Source organism: Stegostoma tigrinum, chromosome 25 (genome assembly GCF_030684315.1).
Source record: "Stegostoma tigrinum isolate sSteTig4 chromosome 25, sSteTig4.hap1, whole genome shotgun sequence".
Taxonomy (NCBI): Eukaryota; Metazoa; Chordata; class Chondrichthyes; order Orectolobiformes; family Stegostomatidae; genus Stegostoma; species Stegostoma tigrinum.
Window position 1 is genome coordinate 40949153 of NC_081378.1, and position 20044 is coordinate 40969196.

Here is a 20044-nt window from a genome sequence, read left to right on the forward strand (position 1 = left end):
ATGCAAGAATCTGTTGAGATCACCTGAATCAGCAAAGAAAATTGCTTCATATTGTCAACAGAAGAAAGTCACATACTCTACAGGAGTTGTGGAATTGTTTGGGATTCCTATCATTAATGAAGAACTTTCAGAAATCTGTAATGAGCAAAGTTTGCTTAAAAAAAACTGAGAACAAGAATGAAATGTTCAACCCACTTGAGGTAAATTATGAATCATAAAGGAAGTTGTTCAAACTTTGAAGCAAGATGACAGGCCTGTGCTAATTCAAGACTGCCGTTTTATTCTGTTGTCATTCAAACAAAAATATAGTTCTAATAAGCAGCAGTCCTCCAGCAACTGTTGAGGATGTGAAATGTTTTGGTCACAAGTAAAATAATCACAGAGGGCAAATGAAGAAGTCCAAACTAATCAACAAATTAAATTAATCAACAAATACTTCAACACCCAATGTATTAGTAGATTGAATGATGATTTGCTTGCACAAAATGGAGAGGAGCACTGTAAAATTCTAAGGGAGCGAGATCAATGACCACAGATTCAGGCCACAGTCAAAAGGATGATATCGCCTTATCTAAAAATCCAGGTTACTGCAGAAAAATAATGGCCTGGTCTGAAAGACCAGTGTACTGTGAGGATGAAATATCTCCATGATGTACATTCATGAGATTAGAGGTTCCCAGATGAGCCTTTTGGGCAACTGCCTCATTCAGCGTGGATGAGTTCCTCAACAAAATAAATTTGGGTGACTAACAATCCTCCAGTAAAGGTAATAGGCGAACTACTGGGCGAAGCAGGAATCTGCTGTGAAAAGCACTGAAAGAGAACGATCTTCCAGCAGGGGACTGATTTTCAGCTGATCAGAATCTACAGGCCTCAAGCCAAAAACCTAGCAATCTTCCTAATCTGATGACAGCACATTCTGGAAGAATTGTGAAACTCTAGACTGCTTTAATTTGTGAGGTCTGAGACTTGGGAGCTGTAGGGAAATGGCAAAAGTGCAAGTAGTTGTGTTCCAGCATTCCACTGTATTCCCGCAACGTCGTAGGAAAAGAATGTTGAAATGACCGAGATGGGAAGAGTAAACAGTCATTCAAGTCACACTTTTCCACCATAACATAGAATAAAAAAAATCACACCCAAGTGGATAATTGTACACTTGCTCAATGTTTGACTTAGAATGAAACGATTCATCAACCAAATTATTGGTTTATTAAAGAACAAACACCATTTAGTTAACATGCAGTTTGATAAACACATTTCATAATATTATATGACAAACTGCTTAACTACCCAACGCAATGGTGCTTACAATCAGGAGACTGATATCGACTTATCTCTGCAAAGATCCACTTTTTATAAAATGGCCAATAGCAGCTATTTTAAGAGGCAAAAAGGAGAAGATGTAGAAGATTGTGGAATATGCCAATCTGGTATCTTTGCAGATGTGCTCACGGTACCAATCATGCATGGTTGACTCTGGGGTTTTGGCAGATGCAGCTGGCTCAGGAGATATGATATTGAAAAGTTCTTTCAGTCACTCTTCCAGAGAAACATTTCACCCTAATCTCGCAGCCAAAGTTTTAGAAACAGACGGCATGAGCTAAGCAGGTTGTTCTTCAGAAGATTTTTTTTAAACCAAAAAATCCACACACAAATTCTCAACCAGAAAATGTAATCTGCTCAAATGTGACAGAAATAAGTTCTGTCATTAAACACTTGCATATTTTCCCTTAAGTGAGTAACAAAGACCAGCAGTTATATAGAATTATGTGTTGCAAATAAAATGTAGTGTTTAAAAAATTCTTGCAATCACAAAAAGTGAAAAAAACTTCCAATTTAATTGACCATTTTCAGAATAAAACAATCTAGGCATCTTTATAATACCTCAGACTCAATTCAGAGAACTTATGAAAGGTCTCCATGATAATGTATGAATATTAACTATGGGGAAGAAAACTCTTTGGCAGATGTTGTATCAGGTAATAGTTCTAAAAGAGTTAATCCACCCAGTCTGATCATGTCACACAGTCTTTGCATGAAGAAGAATATATAGCACATGGCGTCCCAATGGAAATGAGCATGTCATCTCTGGCTCCTGGCAGTCTTTGAAACTATACCTAATTAGTCAAGTAACTTATAAATATTACTACAATAGAATGAACACATCTTGTATTAAACAAGTTAGTTTTCTTGGCCTCTACCATTTCAAATTAGATAGGCCCTTGAACACAATACAGGAAGAAGGACTGAAAGGGTTCTTGTGGTATAGTGGTAGTTTCCTAACCTCTGGGTCAGAAGCTCCAGACTTTAAGCCAAATCTACCCAAAGCTATGTCGTAACTTGTCCAAACATTGTGATTAAAAATAGCTTGAGAGCAGGATTGGTAGCAGCATTTTATCTCAACCATAAGCTACCAGTCTTTGGTACTACTACAGTGTAGAAACGACTCATCCTGTTTACATTTGGAAGAAGATCTGCTTCAAAATACTTTCTGAAGTATTGTAACTTGTTCAAACTTACCGTCCTTTAAAAAAGGCCACATAGAAAATAGGGGCATACGAGTTGACAAATTTTAATAGGAATGCTTTCAAAATTAATCTCTCTTCAAAGATTTTTTCTGTTTTAGGAACTTCTGTAAAAGGAACACAAAAATAAGATTTTAAGTATATTAACCAAGCAAACCAGAACTATTGAAACAAAGAACAGTACTTGCAAATGGATTGAATGTTTCTTAGCTTGTCAAGTTTCATGGATTTCCCTTGTTTAGACAAAAATAGGATAATAAGCAACACACAAAACTTCTTGGAAGTTCAATGAAATCTGAGCAAGTGTTCTTACTATTCCAAATTGCTAACCAGTGGTAAACACTACCCACTCTTAACTATTTTGTTTTAGTAACAAAAAAAATGCAGTAAATTTTGTCACCCTGCTTACACAAATACATCTCATTCCTTTTTCGCTATAGTTTGCAACATAAACCACATTCCACAAACACACAAAAAAGGGTGGGTTTGCATTTATACAGTATCTAATTAAATAGTTAGGATATCACACAAAAGGCATTGCCTCCAATGCAAAATTACTTGAACAAACATAAAAGAACACTTTAAGTGGTCATGCTTACTTTGTAAATAAATCTAAAATTGAGCAAAGATTGATTTCTGGTCTCTTCTTTCACCAACTGCCAAGAGAGACATAACAATGAAATCTATCCAATATCTCAACAGGGAACTGTATGCTATTAATATAGCAGTGGTTCTTTACCTATTTGCTGGAAGCTTTCCATTTGTTTCAAATTATGCATTTAATGACTGCTCAAACCAAACTGAATACAAATTGTAACAGAGGTCACATGACTGTGGTAAGCCACAACTGTACAGCATTCATACAAACAAATTTCTATTTTCATTCAAAAGTGCTAAACAAATTGCATGCCCAGTGTTGGTATACACAACGCATACAAAGTATTTAAATTGTTCAGGTCTTCGAATGGTAACACATGCACAATGGTGTTGGCTGTTTACCTGGCAGCTGGCCATTCCTGGGGCAATGTCCTTTCTCCAGGGAGTATTGTTCCCATACTGTCTGTTGTGCCATGCTAAATTGTTGCTGCTTATCCATTCCTGTTGTTAGGGAATGGTGCATCTATGGACAGTCTGTACAAGTCTGTACAGTTGGTGACACCCTTCTCACCAGCTGTATGCAATGAAGGAGCAATTGTATGCATGTATCTGTAGTGGTGACAGCAGGTCATTCATATTCACCACTGAAGTGTGAAGTGATAACTGTTCTACACATGTCCAAAGTTGCCACATAGGCTGACCCATGTTGTGAGTATTTACTGTTTGCACTGTGATTAGTTTGCCAATCCTCAGTGTTGCCAATGAGTTGGCTGCTTTAACAATGGGTTGGTAGATTTATAAAGTGAAATTTGCTTATCGTTTTATTTTGATTTAATTGCTCACCCTGTCACTGCTACTGGTTGCAGAAGTTTTGTAAGATATTGGAACAGTAGCACAAGTGTTAGGTGACATTGGACTGGACTACATTCTATGCCCTCAGTAAATGTATTTCTCCACTAAAGGATTACCTTGTATACATTTGTGCTAGATTTGCTTGTCTGCTTTATGATTCTTTTGACAATTTTCACTGATGCTACAGCCTTCCTGTTTTACGGAGAATAGCGTAAACAAATTACTGGTATATAATCTCTCACTCATTCATGAAGTCACTGAATTCTTCCCTTTGTGAACATGTCTATCATTGTCGCTCAAGGCATTGTCTTGAATGCTGTAATAACTAAAGTGCATTTTCAGAAATTCTATTGTGACATTAATGGTCATTGATGTGAGCTGGTCAAAGTCCCAGCAATATTTATAAAGTAATCAATAGTGACAGTTGGTGTTTCACATTCACTTGACGAACTCTTTCTACATATTCTCAACCATTTATGTGGACATAATTCTGTGAACCTCTTGCATTGTGTAGTGATTTATCGAAATCATCATATGAAATCTCTCCAGTAACCATTTTTACAGAGATAATGGGAACTGCAGATGCTGGAGAATCCAAGATAATAAAATGTGAGGCTGGATGAACACAGCAGTCCAAGCAGCATCTCAGGAGCACAAAAGCTGAAACGTCAGCTTTTGTGCTCCTGAGATGCTGCTTGGCCTGCTGTGTTCATCCAGCCTCACATTTTATTAGCCATTTTTACAGAGTTGCTTTTGTTCGATCTGGCTAAGCAAATGCAAGCAAAGTGACTTTCTCACAATTGGAGCACCGCCTTCCCATGGTGGAAATGTTTCCTTTTCATTTGTCTGTTGTCCTCGGCAATATTTACATCTTGTACTCTTGCTCTGATCTGCTGGCCTTTCTGCAGATTTTCTTCTTTCTTTTCCACCATTCATTTGTTCTTGCTAAGCTTGGACTAACTCTCCGGGTCTTGCAAAACTTCAGTTTTCTAGCATTCAAACACTCCAGCTAATGATTGATAGCTTTAGAGCTTTTGCTCTTGACAACTTTCTTGAGAAAACTTTTCTGCCCTCTAAGCAGACATACTCTCAAAACAGGAGCTCTTTTTCCTCTAAGACAACCCGATTTTTGATGAAATAAATTTTCAGTTTTCCAGACTCTCAAGACTTATCTAGATACGCAATGCTATCACATACTGATCAAAAGTCTCCTTAACCTTGTGAGATCAGAAGTTGAACCCATAGTATTCATAACTGAAATTATTAGAGGGTTCAAAGTGTTTCTTTAAGGCATGGAAAACATCTCCAGTCTGGCTTTTTCTGTTCTTAGTTGAGGCCTAGCTGCATTATGGCTTGTGGCACTATTTCAGAGTTCTTGCTTAATACTGTACCTGTTTCAACCTTGTGCCATTGAGACTGGAAGAAATTTCACTACAATGACATATAGTGTTTCATTTCTATAGCACCAGGGATTGAAAAATTCATAGCCACTCTGGCTTATCCAGCGCATTGAAGTTACACGCTGCATTTTCTTTTTCCTTGCTGCTTCTTACAGCAGCTTGCTTTGCTACAGTTTTGAAAATTCACAAAACATCAGCTGCAGGCACTTTTGACACAATATTTCTTGTTGTCTTTTTAATGGCTGCTCAAGCTAAGATGATAACAACTGACATGAAAGGTCACATAACAATGGAAACTGTGATGATATTATGGCTTAAAGAGGTGTATTTTGTACTTTTTGTTTACGAAAAGAGGTTGAGACAGAGTGGTCTGTTCCAAGTCAATAAAGTAAACAGCCTTCGAGGCCTTGGAGTTTTTTTAAAAGTTGGAACAATAGAGGCAGCCTGAATGGATACGACCAGGCTCCCATAGGTTCAGAGTTTTAGTTTAGCTGTCAGTAGTTGTTAGGGTTTTCAAGTTGTCTATGGAAGCTGTCTCTCTCCCAATCTCTCTCTTTGTTACAGCTAACAGCTGGAATTCTCTCTCTCAGCCTCACTGCTTTCTTGACTTTCTTTCCCTCTGGATTGGAGAAACATTGCATATGACACTATCTATTTTAATGACTTTGCCTTTGCCAAGAGCATGTTTATGGGGCGTTACTATATTGGGACAGTTGCTCTTTAGTAGCTAGATAATCTATTATTCTGTTAAGTTTTCCAACAGAGTTAAGGTTAGAACAATTCCCCTTTCTATTGTTTATATTTTAATTTTAGGGCGATAATAAAATGTGTTTTGCTTAAAGCTGAGTAATGTGACCAGTCGAATTACATCTGGAGCACAGCAACCGACGCTTGCCTTTATGTTGGGGTCTAGGCTATGTCCTTGATATATTTGAAGGGGGTTTGGTCTGGTCCATAACAAAAGCCATAAACAACGTCCTCACAAACACTTCTCCAAATGCCATTATCTTATGACATAGGCTTACCCATTTTGGTCAGCCATTCGGCGACAGCACCATAGATCTCATCCAAGATGATAATCACCAGAAGGTTAATGATGACGGCTGTTGCAGTTACTGTGACCCGGATATTTGACTTTGTGCTCTCATTTGTACTCATCGCCATGGCTGCTGCTATGGAGATTCGATACATGATCACTCCAAAGACAGCAGAAAATGTTAGGCCAATCTGCAGTGAAGGAACCACTTTAGGATTAGCTGCATTCACAAATCTCTGTGTTTAATAATGACTCTAAATAACATGTTCCTTTGTAAAACCTTGAGGCGTTTTGCTTTTTTGATAAACATTAGAAAAGAAAACTGTTTATTTGTGAATAAAAGATTCTGAGATTATAATTGACACTGCAAAGAGAAATGTCATGTGTTGATCTTCTTCTACAAAGCTGATTAGCTTGTGAGAATCATGAAATCTTTCAACGTTTTGCAAAAATATGTGCTTAACTGCCATTGTCTGTTTTGAATTTTATGGTTGTCTGGGTATACTTCTGCATTTCTGTTCCTTTTATAGATTGTGGGAGCCTATTTAAAAGAAACAGATTTAGATCTTACCAGTGATCTTGAGATAAATAGGCTCAGTGCATACCATCTCCAGATTACCGATCCACAATTAGGTGTATCATTGAAAACTTGACAAGTACTGAAAGTCAGGTTGCCCTCAAACACAATGCTTCCTTGAACCTCAACTGGAGTGAGCAAACTTACCATGAACAGAATTGACACAAAATTCCCCAGATAGCCAGGAACCCGATCCCTCCAGGTCAGCTTTTCATTTTCTTCCTGTATGATGTGGGGCATGGGAAGAAATAAAGGAAGTATTTAGCATGGAATGCTGCACAGGGCTGACTTTGAGATGCTATGCTGCTGGCTTGGGGGCATGTTGGAGTGATAGACACCATGTTGGGTTTACAGTGGAGTAACTCCACCTCCTATTCATACTCACAATTGGGAAAGTCCTCACACTGCCAGCAGTGCTGCACAGTCTCTGTCCTTGAATCAATTAAGAAATATTAAAACAGTTACATTTTAAAGCACAGTGTGAAGTCATTGGCTGTTTGTTTCACATTATCTGTCAGACTACAGCTGTGGATCATTGTAGCTATAACTTTATTTCTGTGGCTCTACCATTGTCTAATCATCAATAAACACTTGTACATCTATTGCTGTTTTTCACAAAATAACTTATTAGTTAATTATAGCTAAACCATACTGATAATACAAAAACTGAGGTAAAGACTCAAATTTACAATCTCAAGGGCAGCGCAACATTAAAATATAATATTGTAACAGCTATTATTCTATTATTGAGATATTTTCTCCAAAACTAAGGTTTTCTTTGTTATTTCACTGCTATCTTCAAATGCCTCTCAGAATCTAATTTTTTCAAAGTTGCTTTTGACTACCTATCCTCACTCAAACATCACAATACATTCATTACTCATCCATCTGTACTTTTATTTGCTCTGCAAAGCATTGGGGTATTTCAAAATGCTAAGGGGCGCACAATTAAATAAAGCAGTTTTTGTGGTAACAGCAGAGACAAAGTTCTGGGCTGTAATTCGGAGATTAAACGTAAAGAAGAGGACCACAGACACAGAGAAACAATTCAAATGTCGATGAAAATCCCATTTTATTTCAAGAACCTCATTTAAGAGGCACGGACGGGGACAAAAGTAAAGTGTCAAGCAGAATGAGATGCAGAAAGGGACAGATTCTAATTGAGACTGGCAGATAATAGACAATGGGGGAATGTTTTTACCATGATAATGAGACCTACATGCAACTTGAAATCAGATAATGGAATTCTTATTTCACAGGAAGTTATGGGTACACTAAGTGAAATGGCTTCTGAAATTTCAGAAGTCTTTAGCAGCAAAATCCCATTGATGTTTAACTTTGATCTCAGACACTCATAATCCAAGGGTTTTCCTTGCTGCCTCTTTCCTTCTCAGGAAAGACTAGGAGAATTACAGGATACATATGAAGGAAAATATTTGTTTTATTTTTCCAGGCACTGCACAATATTAAAACAAATATGAGTACGTGTACGTTTACACAACCAAATTCTGCAAAAATTTGGTACTTAGCTGATTTAAATACATTGGTACAATCTATTTAGTGAAAAATCATAACTTTGTATAGCTATAACAAAACTTCTTTTTGCTTAACACAGAGCAAGAAAGTTTTGACTGGCCTTTTATTCATCACAGTTTAGAGTCCTCGCCTAAAAGAAAGCTGCAAAGTCAGATAAAATTAATAACCAAATAAGCTGAAATAATTTCCTTTGGTTAACTAAATATATGAACTACATCGCCTGTTCTTCACTTACAAGTACGGCTGTTCCCACAAATAGCCACAAGCAGTGTTTGTCTTGGTATCTCGACCCAGTAAAAAAAATTCAATTACAGCTATTGACTTCAAGTTACTTGCACTGAATACAGTACATGGTCTCAATGGCAAGACAATCCTTTGACTAACCACTTTTGAGCTGCTGGTGCCTTTAATTAATCAACCAGTAAAGGGGAATTAATGCAGAACTAATTTTGTAGAATCACACAGCACAGAGCAAGATGTCATTCAGCTCATCATTGCCGTGTTAGATCTTTGAAAGAACTCTCTAATTATTCCTATTTCTCTGAATTAGCCCCATATTCTAACATTTTCCTTTTCAACAGTTAAATGGATATTTACAACTTGGATGCATAAGTGTTCATGGGGTAGAAGAGAAAAAGTAGCAGTGATTGATGGGGGTGGGGGCGTAATGTCCCTCAGCAATGTAAGTCAAGGGCTGATTGCACCTTATCTCTAAGGATAGCCTCTGGCCATTTGCATGGGGATCTATGACGTACTGATGTCAGAGCATACAGAACTGCAACCTGACTCCATAAGGCTATAATGACTTGTCTGCTCATCCCATGCCTTGTATAAATAAGCTAAATAAAGCATATTATTGCTCCCTCAACCCACAACAAACTACTAGTGTTGGGACAATTATTGTTCTTCCCTACACTGCAGGTAAATGATCTGCACTTGGCTGCAGGATAATTTTAAAATTTTAGAGTTTATAATATAAAGCGAGACAACTTTACACATTTTGGGTAGAACACTGGCACCATTTAAGAGGATACTGACAGATTGTTGACATGGGCAGACACATGGCGTGTGCATTTAGTCTGGATAAGTAGGTGACGATGCACTTGAGGGGGAACAAGAAGATGGTTTAATCTTATAGTAATATTTTGAGGGGACAGAGTGGATGGGTGGTAGATTTGGATAAAATACAGCATAGAGCAACCTAAAAATGCATGTTCACACATCCTTGAAGATGACAGGTCAGATTCCTAAGGCAATTAAGAAAATGTATGCAACACTTGGGCTTTGTAAATAGGGATACTGATTACAAAAGCAAGGATGTCATGCCAAATCTTCACAAATCCCTGGTTAGACCTCAGCTGTTGTATTGTGCGCAAGTCTGGCACCACATATCATGAAGGATGTCAAGGGCTTTGCGAGGGAGTACAGGACGTTTACCAGAATAATGTCAGGGATGAGGAGTTTCAATGGTGTGAAGTAACTAGAGAAGCCGCTGCTATATATGAATCTGAAAGAATTAAGCACCACCCATTATAGCGTCATGTGAACACAATGACAGAGATGCTTGGAATCCTGAAAGAGTAAGACTGAACATCTGGTCCTCTTCAAAGTCTCTGTAACAGCATCTGTCATGATCAATGTAGCAAGTAACTAGTTGCTAACACGTAACATAACACTATATATTATTAACTGCACAAATCTTTTCTAGTTGAACCAAGAAGTGGTTTTCCTCTGCCATACAAGGCCAATCAGATTCTGTAATTTCACACAGCTAAAAGGGGCTGGTGACATACAGAGTAGTGAACTGGCATGCTGATACAATAGCAGGAAATTCTCTCCTTAAAGCAGGCAAGTTTAAGGACAGATATGATTGAGGTATGTCAAATCACGGGGGCTTTTGTTAGAGCAAAAAGGAGAACTTCTTTCCTTTGAGTTGTAGGTCAATAAATAGGTTTAAAATTCAGTTCTGCATTGTATAAAGTGAGGTACATACCCATGCCTGTGAAATGCTCCCATGTATTTAATACCACATGAATTACCTCTGAGGTGCTGTTGGTTCTGTTTCCTTGGGAAAACATGACTGTTGACTTGTATCCAGCGCGATGTCTTAAACAGTAAGTAAAGGGAAGCAATAGCTTAGCCTGCAATTCCCTCATCTTGGGAATGAACAAAGAAAAGGCATTTTGCTGGCACTAATGTTTGAGAAATAAGCAGCAAGATAGACATGCGGACCATTGCTCTTCCTTCTTCAAATGGTGCCATTGGGCTGAATCCTAATGCATTTTTAGTTTTCTTTTTGAGTGCGAGTTACATTGTTGGAGGGATTCTCACCACGAGGCCAAGCAAGTTTTCTCACTGTATCTTACCAAATTCAGCAAATTAATTCTTGTTCCCACCCCTACGGTCTCTATCATGTCTGATTTCTGCCCCATCTTGCCATGCACTGTTCCCAGAAAAGTTTGCCGCTCAGCAGGTATCTGCCCAATGACCAGCATGCCTCTTGCATCCATGCCATCTTTGAAAGCCCATTGTGAACCATGTGGAGCACGGGCATCTGGAAGCTACCCTGACTCAGCTTTGAAGACTGTTTCGACAGATGGCTGAGGAGGCAAAGCTGTTTGGAGGAAGTGTTGAGCTCAATCTACTACACAATCAATCCAGTTTCCATGTCAGGTTTCCCAACAGCCAGTTTACTAGGCAAATTTATAAGATCATAACCAGAATATTCATGAGCCAAACCAGGCTGTCAACAAACACCGTAACAAACATTAATTTCAATCAATTGGCAACTCACTCCTGCCTGGCAAGAATCCCATTTTGCCACCTAAAAGATGAATTTGACATTCACATAAGCCTCATTCAGCTTCATCGAATTCTGCCACATGACTAGCCACACCCTAGGTTGCTGAGACCTCTATAAGATTCCGCCCAAGGGACTGCTTACCACTCTCTCATCAAGCAAAAGGCTCAGCTTCTCATCCAATAGGTAGAGCCAATTACAGTGCACTGCCCCGAGAGTAGCTGTGTATAATCAGGTCAGTTCTTTTGTTGTTACACAAACAGGAAAGAATTTCTGAATCACACATACCCCCTACTGGCAGGATCTGAATATAAGAACACAGTCGATTGGCAGAAAGCAGCCAAAAAACAAAATTTGACATGCCATGTGTGAAAACCAAGTCAATTCGAGTTGTGAAGTCTTAAGCTACTCAATTGATACTTCACAAATGTCAGGGAGTGAAGTTGGATGACATCTTAAGCTAGTCATCATATTGTGATTTGTAAAGTATTACTGAGAAATGTTATTAACAAACTACAAACTGCAAAGGAAAACAATAAAGACAGGTCTCACATTATTCATTTCTCATGCACTCATTTTGTGTACATGCAGCTATCCAACGTGTGACTGTAAACACATCATTAAGGCTCGCTTTGATCCAAGGAATAAATGAAGTTAGAATTGTGTCTCTAGGGGGCTTGGCTTCCTCATTTCTACACTGTTGCTTCTTTCAATGTCCTGACTGACTACAGATTAAAGCCTGAAGACAGAGAGGTCTCCATCGTAGCTAAAGTAGTATTGGAGCCCCAATTCTGAAATTCACCCAAGATCCTTGAGAGCACCTTCCAAAACCATGGTCATTTCGAAGGACAAGTGCGGCAGATACATGGGAACACCACAACCTGCTTGTTCCCCACTAACACACTGACCATTCTGACTTGGAAATATATTGAAGTCCTTTCACTATCATTGGGTCAAAATCCTGGAATTCTCTCCCTAAGGGCATGGTGGGTCAACCTGTAGCAGGTTGACTGCAGCAGTTCAAGAAGGCAGCTCGCCAACACCTTCTCAGGGGCATCTAGAGATGGGGAATAAATACTAGCCAAGCTAGTGACGTCCATGTCCAAGGAGAGAATAAAAAGCCCCACACCTGAACCTGATACCCATAATTTTTATTGAGGGCACAGGTGAAAGGGAATGGGTTATCCTTTACATATCTGCCATTCACAGAGGCAGCAGCACATGCTAAAGTGATGCTTCCTTTAAACAATTCCAGTTTTCACCAGTGGGATATCCAAATTACGTGTGAGTGCTTTATACTTTTTGGGATAAGACCTGAAACTTCCAGTTTTTGAAGAATTACGGTTCCTTTGTTGGCAAGTCCAGGGACCCTTTCTGGATATGAGATGTGTCCCTTGGAGACCCTAGATGCCATTTGGGAGATTTTTTTATTAGATTCCGTACAGTGTGGAAACAGGCCCTTCAGCCCAACAAGTCCACACTGCCCCTTCGAGCATCCCACACATCCCTGAACACTATGGGCAATTTAGCATGGCCAATCCACCTAGCCTACACATCTTTGGATTGTGGGAGGAAACCGGAGCACCCGGAGGAAACCCACGCGGACACGGGGAGAATGTGCAAACTCCACACAGACAGTCGCCCGAGGCAGGAATCGAACCCGGGTCCCTGGCGCTGTGAGGCTGCAGTGCTAACCACTGAGCCACCATGCCACCCCAAATATCAGATCCACTTCAGGAGAAATTGAATGCCCCTTTGTTATAAGTAGACACGAATGTCTGTGAAATGTGGATAAACCATAGGAGCTCTCAAGCTCTTTGGAACTGATCAGTCTCATTCTCAGAGAGGTTGGGAACTTACAGGCCACAGCCCCAGAATATCCAATCATTTAAATAAGTGGATGAGGTCCATAAGTTAGTCTTCCTGTCTTGAACATTCCTCATGGCACTACCTGATTAGAGAACTGAACTAAAAGTCTCAACCTTATTTATTTCATGGTCACCCTTCTACAGCAAAGTTTCTAATATTGGTTGTGATCATTCTGCATGGAGTACCAGAATATCTGGATCAAACCTAATTCCTCCTTGTCAGAATATTCATTGGATCTTCCAAGCAGTGGATGAGAGTTGAGGGTTTGATGCAGGGATGGGATGTTGTGGAGACTGGGAGCAATGAATAGCAGTCACATGAACGATTTAAAAGGAACTTGGTCTTTTTTTACTAAGAAATATTAAAATGCCATCTAGATATCTTTGGCAATGGAATAGTTGGCTTTGGGGTTTATTCATTAGACATGAAGAAAAAGAACAGCCAGCCTCTGCACGACTTCCTTGCAGGAGGAAGTAACACAAAGAGTTAATATTAACCCAACATGTTGACAGGACTTGGGGACAGACGTGAAATAAAATGCTCCCATAAAGAAATCCAATGAGGCAATAGCTTCCCAGCACTGCATTGTATCAAGTAGAGAGGCTCATTGTGTTCATCATAAAATGTTCACTTCAAACTATTACATCTTGACAATAGTGGCTTGTGAGATACTGAGACAGACTTGCTACTCTTTTCAAGCAAGACATTAATGGCCCAGATTGTAATACCTATCATTTACCAATGGCAACTGCAGTCCAGGATTTTTGTCACTTATGCATTGTAATTTTTGTTTGTTCGCTTCTATGTAGAAACACTTCCAACAAAATCTTATGCAATGGTACATGCCCAATGATCACATTTACATGTTGGGATGGCTTCTGAATACATGTTCCTTCAAACTTAAAAATCACAAAATGTTGCTCCCCTGTCATCCAACCTGGCATGTAAGCTGGCTCAGGAGGTCAGCTTCCCATCTCTGGTGCCTGTATAGATGGATATTACAGATTTAAGGGTAGAGAACAGACAGGTGTTGCAAGAGGTCACCCCTAGGCTCTGCATTATTAGAACATGCCATCCTGTCTTATTTCTATCCTATGTAGTCAATTATAACATCAAGTACTTTGTTGTGCAAGGCTTCTGCAAAGTGTGTTGTTAGAAATTAATATCATGTTGCATATTCCCTTTCAATAGGTATAAAGTGGACCGTTCAGCATCACCGTATTGTTCTACCATTGTACGAGTTATAATTTCAATGAGATCTATACCTTCATTGCTGTAAAGACAGTATGAAAATACTGTGACAATAATTTTCTTCCAAGATGTACCTCAATGTACTAAAGTAAAAGAAGGCTAAAATTGCATCTGCTTAGTGCCACTTGTTTTAGCACTATTCTGATGGGGTCACTTTTGATGCAACCCCCAAGTAATTCACCATACTCAAGACACTAGCATTCCAGCCACGGACTCATGCCAAAAGACTGAGAAGGAGCCTTACCAGGAGATAATATAATCTAACTGTCTAATGCAATACCAGAATATCCAATCTAAGCCAAATAGTTCCAGACCAAAAAATATCTTTTCAGGCAATAAGCACTAAACTGGAGATTGAAACTTTACAGTTCAGTACCAGTCACCCAAATTTCAGGTAAAGTAACTTCTAAGTATGACTGCTATTGCAAATACCTGGATTTTTTTTTTGCAGGTAGTGTGATGAATCGCTGTATTTGCTGTAGAACATTGCCACATCATCACAGGGCACCCAGAGCATCAGGTGACCTGTGCAAACAAAGGATTTAGCTCCAGAAGGTCTCAGGCTCTGCAGAATGGCAGGGAAACAGAGAATAGGCTGAGGGGATAGCTACAGGTTTGCGTAAGCAGGGATAGAGGAATATTAGGCTGGCATCATCGCTTTTTTTTATGTGGGCTATTCTTTTATTTGTGTGGCTGAAGAAATGGTCATATTGTGAGATCAAAAGGTTGAGGCAGAATGCTTGGATGTAAGGCCTGGCTCCCCTGAGTGGTTCAGGCTGATTATGGTTAAGTGATGAGAACATGAATCATTGAATAATATAAGAGATTGTCAGAGCAGGGGATAGGTGATTTCATAAGAAGGCACATTCCCTGACATTGACAACCTTCATGAGGCCATTAAATTTCATATAGTCCTGCAGCCAGGCCATTGGGTCCAAACTTTTGAAGTTTGACCTTGGTGGTCACCTGTTCCCATTTCCTTCTTTGGGTAGTTCTTTGGGGAATTCTGCGTTTGTTCTTGCTGTCTGTCTCTAACATTAATGTCGTATCCATCACCCTGGAACTGCCACGCTGCACTGGTGTTCAATTTACCAAATTCTGAATTCCACAAAATAAAATGTTCACTGCAGCTTCTCTTTAAGAGAAACTGGGTATTTTTGGGAATAGCGTGCCAACTGACTAAGGGGCTTTCGATGCAGTTTTAAATCCTGGTAAATGCCGAGGAAGCAGGAAACAAAGGAAGTTCAATCCCTCTTACAATCAGTGGTGATCAGATAGGAGTATCAAGACTGTGTACTACCACTTGCAACAGAACCAATGTTGGCACATAGTGAAAGGGCAAAAACTACAGTAGATAAATTTCCAGTTCCTGGTGTATGATGCTGATGATGCATTTATTGGTAGAATGGCAGGGGTGTAAAGGTAGTGTAAAGGAGCACAACTTTTTTTTTAAGAACAGTTATTTCTCATTTTCCTTACATTATAAACCATGATCTAATTGTTCTGCTGTACTCCTCAGTGAGGTGAAAATGTCACTTCATCCTTGGGAATTACAGCACCTGTAAGGGATTTTCAACTCATTATCAAAAAATACACACAAAGGATGGGTTTTAAATAAAAGCCATTACTGATTATGTTGAGTTCAAAGCTGTCAACTGTGTAAAAATATAAGGTGAGAGATCTGTAATCAGAGAGTAAAGCTGGTTCAGATCCAATCAAGGACCTGCAGTTGTGTTTATTTGTACACATGCATCAAAATAATGCAGGAAGTATATTCATAAATCAGAAGGAAAGCAGTATTTGTCTCAAAGATTGAGTGACAGTCATTCTGACTGTAATAATATTAGCCAATGCTAATTCAAAAGGCATTTTTAAACTACATTTTTCACTAAAATCCATGGGGTGAACTTTTGCGAATGAAATTGCAAACTTAATAAGAATTGATTGTGCTTCTTGCTTTGAAGATAAATTTGACAGGGGATAAGTGAGAACTGAAATGGGCCACGAAGGATCAAGTACAGTAGGAAAGCAAGCATTTGGATTGGAGATGGAGGGATAAATACTCGAAGGTTAATTAAAGCTAGTGAGTTGGTTTATATTTAAGCTTCTTAAATGCTCACTATGTCTGGAACGTAACTCACTCCTAGGCTGGTTGGGAGTGGAATTTCTCAGTTCTGACTCCACCCTCATTTATTTTTCCTATTAAGAAGTATTTTCTTCAAATATCTTACCTGCATTTAAACAGGGGTTGCCCTCACAACCTCAAGATGCTTCAAAGTGCTTTGCAGTCAATTTAAAATTATTTTGAAGTGTCACCATGCAGCAGCCTAATTTCACACAGTCAGCAATAACATAATCACCACATAGTCTGCTTTGTGATGTTGGTTGAGGGCTAAATGTAATTCAGAACACTGGGGAGAACTCAATTACAAACAGAAAAGTCTAGAGAGATGCAGGGGTCTAACAGCAACTGTGAAGGGTGAAACAGAATTCACTTTCAAATTCCCTTGAATCTGACGAGAAATAGAAACATACTCCCAGTTTCACTGTCTCATTGGTTCTGATGATACTCTCTGGATCAAGGACTCTCAACCATGTCTGATCCCATTTCCAACACTTTGGCACTCAACCCTACCCTCCTTCTAAAGCAGTGATTTGGTGCCCCTTATCCTCTTCTAAAGCAGTGATATGGTGCCCCTTATCCTCACTTTCTGCCTCATTAACCTCCCCCTTCAAATGGTTATATTCCATGATTTGTGTCATATCCAGCAGGATTACACATCAAACACATCTTCCCCTTCCTCCCCTCCCCTCCCTGTTAGCATTCTGTTGGAACCGTCTGTGACAACCTGGTCTTTTGCTCTGTGACTCAGTGCAACTTCTGATTCACCCATTGCACCTTCCCTTGCATTCACACAAGGCATTACACTTGTCCCTTTGCCTACCCCCTCCTCACTGTCCCAGGCTCCAAATATACACTAAAGGTGAAGCAGTAATTTAATTGCACTTCTTTCAATCTAGTCTCCCGTGTTCAGTTCTCATAATGTGGTCTCCCCTATATTGGCAAGACCAAATGTAGACTAATTGATTACATTGCTTAACATTTCCCACCATTCTGCACGAATGTCTACAACCTCCTGGCCACTTCCACTATAGGCTATCCTGTTGCCATGCTGACATTTGCATCCTAAGCCTGCCACAGTATTCAAGTGAAACTCAATGCAAGCTTCATTTTCCACTTATGCATCTTTCAGCCTTCAGAGATCAACAATGAGTTGAACAACATCAGAGCATGAGCACTGATTTCCATTTTTATTAAGCCCTTCCCTTTATTCTGCACCACCACTTTGTTTGTATGGGTTTGCTATCAGTGGTGTTGTTCTACTTTCTGCTATTAACACATACCATGAACACCTTATCTTCACCAATATTACTTCTCTGCTATCATAAACAGTTTCCCAAAAAGATCCCAAAAGGTATGATTTCCGCAAGTTCTACACGCTCCTCTCCACTTCTTTATGATAGAAAACCAACCACTTTTCAAGCTCCCTTTAGATACAATGAAGACTCATATTTAATTAGAAAGGTTAACTTAGTTTTGCTCTCCATGGATGCTGCCAAACCTGTTGAAATTTTCCAACACTTTCTGCTTTAATTTCAGATCTCAGCATTCACCGTATTTTGCTTTTAGTGTATTGGGAAGACCATAAAACCATAAAATGCAGAAGTATACTATTCAGCCCATCAAGTCTTCTCCACCATTCAATCAGATCATAGGTAATCTGATCATCCTCAACTTCATTCACCTGCCTTACTCCTTTACTGATATTTTTACTGGTGAAAAATCTGTCAACCTCTGCTTTGAAAATATTTAATGACACAACATCTATACCATTCTGTGGTAAAGAATTCAGTTATTCTATGTTTCCTGACAAATCCTCACATTTTTCCACAGTATATTCTAATTATCAAATTCTTGCCCATTCACTAACTTGTGTATACAGTCTCAGTAGACTGTCGGTGTCACCCTCACTACTTGTCTTCCACCTATTTTTGTGCCATTTGTCAACTTGGCAACAATTCATTCACCTCCATCATCCAAGTCATTAATATGTGCTATAAATGAAGAATGAAGAAAGCTGGCTTTCATAACAAGAGGAATTGAGTATGGGAGCAAAGAGTTCCTTCTGCAGCTGTACAGGGCCCTAGTGAGACCTCAACTGGAGTATGGTGTGCAGTTTTGGTCTCCAAATTTGAGGAGGGACATTCTTGTTATTGAGGGAGTACAGCATAGGTTCACAAGGTCAATTCCCGGAATGGCGGGACTATCATATATTGAAAGATTGGAGCGACTGGGCTTGTATACACTTGAGTTTAGAAGGATGAGAGGGGATCTGATTGAGACATATAAGATTATTAAGGGATTGAACACTCTGGAGGCAGGAAGCATGTTTCGGCTGATGGGGGAGTCCAGAACCAGAGGACACAGTTTAAAAATAAGGGGGCCATTTAGAACAGAGTTGAGGAAAAACTTCTTCATCCAGAGAATGGTGGATATATGGAATGCTCTGCCCCAGAAGGCAGTGGAGGCCAATTCTCTGGATACTTTCAAGAAAGAGATGGATAGAGCTCTTACAGATAGTGGAATCAAGGGTTATGGGGGTAAGGCAGGAACAGGATACTGATTGTGGATGATCAGCCATGATCATAATGAATGGTGGTGCTGGCTCGAAGGGCCGAATAGCCTACTCCAGCACCTATTGTCTATTGTCTATAAATAATTGTGGTCCCAGCACTGATCCCAGTGGCTTTCCATGAGTTACAAGTCTTCTATTACAGGCCATTCCTCGATCGATGTTAATACATTATCTTCACACCATGGACTCTTATTCAATTATGTAGCTACATGTACAGTGACTATCGGGTACAGTTAGGAAATACATAAAAAATACCCAAATATACTATATCTATTCATACCCTTTGACCTATCCTGCTTGCTGATGCCTCAATAATGTAATACATTTGTCAGGTATGATTTCCTCCTTATGAAGCCATGCTGCCTCTATTTCATTTTTTTTACTGCTTTGCTAAGTGCTGTGTTATTACATCCTTCATAATAGATTGCAACATTTTCCCTATGACAGATGTTAATTCAACTGGCCAATTAATTATCTGTTTGCTGTATCCTACCCTTTTTAAATAAAAGTGTTGCACTGATAGCTTTGCAATCCCCTAGGACATTTCCTGAATCAATGATTTTTGGAAGATTGCTACCAATGCATTGATTATCTCTGTAGCTAATTCCTTTAATATTCTTTGTGCATTACATTAGGTCCAGGGGAGTTATCATTCTTTAGCCCCCATTACTTTCCCAAGTAGTAATAGTTTTTCCACTACCAATGTTTCTCCACCCTTGGGTTCTTTGATTGTTAAGTATTTATTGCTATTCACACACTCTACCATGAAGACTGATATACTTATTCAACTTCTCTGGCAATTCTTGGTTTCATGTCACATTGCAGCAAGTCCTCACATACTGAAGAGTCCAGGGAAATTACTCTCCTAATTTCAGAAAAGTGTATTCTATGCTGCACAAAATAA

The 20044-nt window shown here is 39.2% G+C and overlaps 1 protein-coding gene across 2 annotated transcripts in view; it reads right to left on the reverse strand.

Moving 5' to 3' along the window:
- ano2b (anoctamin 2b) overlaps window positions 1-20044 on the reverse strand; it is a 155136-nt gene that overhangs the window by 77515 nt on the left and 57577 nt on the right. For both annotated transcript variants that reach the window (XM_059654660.1, XM_048553662.1), the window contains exons 16-18: window positions 7135-7209; window positions 6400-6601; window positions 2521-2632 (exon numbers count right to left, since the gene is read on the reverse strand). In XM_059654660.1, the coding sequence (XP_059510643.1) occupies window positions 2521-2632; window positions 6400-6601; window positions 7135-7209 (389 nt within the window). The remainder of the gene's footprint in view (window positions 1-2520; window positions 2633-6399; window positions 6602-7134; window positions 7210-20044) is intronic.